This window comes from Triticum aestivum, chromosome 7B, assembly GCF_018294505.1.
Source record: "Triticum aestivum cultivar Chinese Spring chromosome 7B, IWGSC CS RefSeq v2.1, whole genome shotgun sequence".
Lineage (NCBI taxonomy): Eukaryota > Viridiplantae > Streptophyta > Magnoliopsida > Poales > Poaceae > Triticum > Triticum aestivum.
The window spans coordinates 284,995,828-284,998,342 of NC_057813.1; the positions used below are offsets into that span (position 1 = coordinate 284,995,828).

At 52.1% G+C, this 2,515-nt stretch overlaps 1 protein-coding gene across 1 annotated transcript in view; it reads left to right on the plus strand.

Moving 5' to 3' along the window:
• Positions 1-756: 756 nt before the first annotated feature.
• The window catches only part of LOC123157913 (uncharacterized), a 23,298-nt gene continuing 21,539 nt past the window's right edge, over positions 757-2,515 (plus strand). Inside the window, exon 1 of the mRNA XM_044576102.1 lies at positions 757-1,063. Coding sequence (XP_044432037.1) covers positions 757-1,063 — 307 coding nt within the window. The remainder of the gene's footprint in view (positions 1,064-2,515) is intronic.

A 2,515-nucleotide genomic window follows, 5' to 3' on the forward strand; every position in this document is an offset into this window, starting at 1 on the left:
TGGGGTGCTCCCGGCTACCGGGTTCCCACGGGATAGTGGCATGGAAACGAGGAGGAACTTGCAATGACAATTCGGACACGGTGCAAACATAAGCATCTCATACAACAAAGCATTCGTTCCACGACGGTCGTTCTCGGCGGTTATACCTTCGAAGCGTGCATTCGGGGCGGAACGTGTTTCGTAGAGGAAGTAGTCGTTCACGGGCCGTAGTGGAGGTAGTCGTTCGCGGGTCGTCATGGGAAGTAGTCGTACACGGCGTAGTGGAAGTCGTTGTACACGGCGACGGTAGTGGTACACGTTCGTTCGGAGAGGTACTTGATGACTCCAACGTCTTCGGGGCGACGGTAGTTGTACACAGGTGGTAGAGGAACTTGAAGCATCCGAGGTCTTCGGGTTCGTAGTTGTACTTGGGGTTCAGAGTGGTACACGGGTATTCGGGCGACGGTAGATGGTACATGTTTTCGTAGATGAACTTGGCGATCCGAAGGGGTACTTGACGAAATCCACCTCGGATGTAGTCATACACGTTCTTCATAGATGAACTTGGCGTTCCTGGTTCGGTGGTTGTGGAGGCAGGGGTACTTGACGCATCCATGGAGGGGTCTTCGTGCGACAAGACGAGCAGGGGATGGCCACAACAGGGAAGGTGCAGCTGTACAGAGCTCGACGGAGCAAGGTGGACGCCATGGGGCGAGATGGCGCTGGAGGTGGCCAGAGGAAGCGAGGAGGAGGCGGACTTGACGCGAGCTCCCGACGATGGGGCGTGATGTAGGGGAGGCAGACGAGGTCCCGGACGGCAGCCTGGGGGTGGATCCGGGCGGCGGCTGCGCGACGAGCTTGAAGATGACGACGGGAGGCAGCAGCAGCGGATGTGGACGGGGAGGTCGTGGCTACAGGCGTGATGCAGGAGGCGTCGGCAGCAGGACTTGGCAGCAGCTTGGCCAGGGGAACGACGGAGGCAGCGGCGGAGGAGCTACCGAGGGACGAGGCGGCCGGGATGGACGGGACCGGGCACGGGGCTTCAAGGCGAGGAGGAGGCACGACGGCGGAGAGCTCGGCAGAGGTAGCCGCAGGAGTCCGAGGCCGGCGGAGGTGCAGGCGTCGAGGCAAGGCGACGGGAGGGCCACCGGGGTTGGCCGACAAGGGGGTTGCGCGGGATCAGGAGGAACAGGTCAAGGGGGCTCGCGACGGAGGAGAAGGACGAAGGGATCGGGTCGAAGCAGCAGGAGGGAGAGATGGCGGCGCTGCGAGGAGGAAGAGGGGACGGGACGAGGGCGCGGCTGGGGGTAAGAGGAGATCGGGCAGGCCTCACGGGCCGGCTAGGTCAGGCCTAGAGGAGGGGAGGCCCAGCCGGACTGCGGGTGATGTTGGGCTGCGCTGCAACTGCGCTGGGCTGCCCACTGCTGCTTTTCTTTTCTTTTCTTCAAACAGAAAATAAAACAAGAAAAGCACAGAGAGCTAGGGGAGGAGTTAGGGAGAGAAAATGCGCAAGGGGATAATTTTCCCGGACTCGCAAAAATGAGTTTGTTCCGAGAAAAATAGAAATGGGCATGATCGAAAGATTTAAATTCAAACTCATTTGAAATTCAAATGGGTTTGAACTAGGACTTGATGAAAGGAAGGTCCAAAAATGTTCGGATTTTTGGTGGAGCTCCGGAAAATGATGAAAGAATAAATGGCAAAGTTGGAGATCAAGAATTAAGACAACAAAGGCATTGGATATTTTGCAAGTGTGTTATGGTGATTCTGAAATAGTGGAATATTTAATATAGCTCCCTAATATTGGAGGATATGTTATAAAGAGAAGTCACCATGTGAGTCCCTCGATTTAAATGGATCGAAAAATCCATACAATTTATTTAGTTGAGGTTTTAAAAATTAATGATATGATGGCATGATGACATGATGCAATGCACATGATGCAAGGATGAATGCAACAAATAAAACAAATCACACGACGAAACTCGGAATAGCTGGAAGTCTTCTGGAGCGTCGGTCTCGGGGCGCTACACTTGCGGCCTTGCCACTGATAAAATTGTTTGTGGAGGCATGCCACGTCATCTTCCTGCGTAAGCTTGACAAGAACAGTATGCCTCACAAACGAAGGAGTAGCTTTGAACTTCTTGTGCTTCAGTACACCCTGGACAACATGCCTGACAACAGTGAGGCTGGAATACAACTCTTCATTGGTATAACCGCAAATGGCTTCCCGGATCCAACAGCCTAAGAACTCTGTTTTCCCAGTGCGTATATTCAAGTCGTCCGCCTCATAGCGAGTGACATGTAAAACCACACAATCCTTGTCTGCATCAGGGCTCTAATTGAAACAGAAACAAATTCTGAATTACTTTTCAGTATAAGAAACACAATTTATTTAAACCACTATGTATAGCATGGCATCGAAGCTAATAAAATTTTGGATTATTAATCACCACATACTTCCTTTTCTAAAAAAAATCACCACATACTTAGATGAAAAACCACAATCGAGATCGACAAAGAAGGAAATCACCTT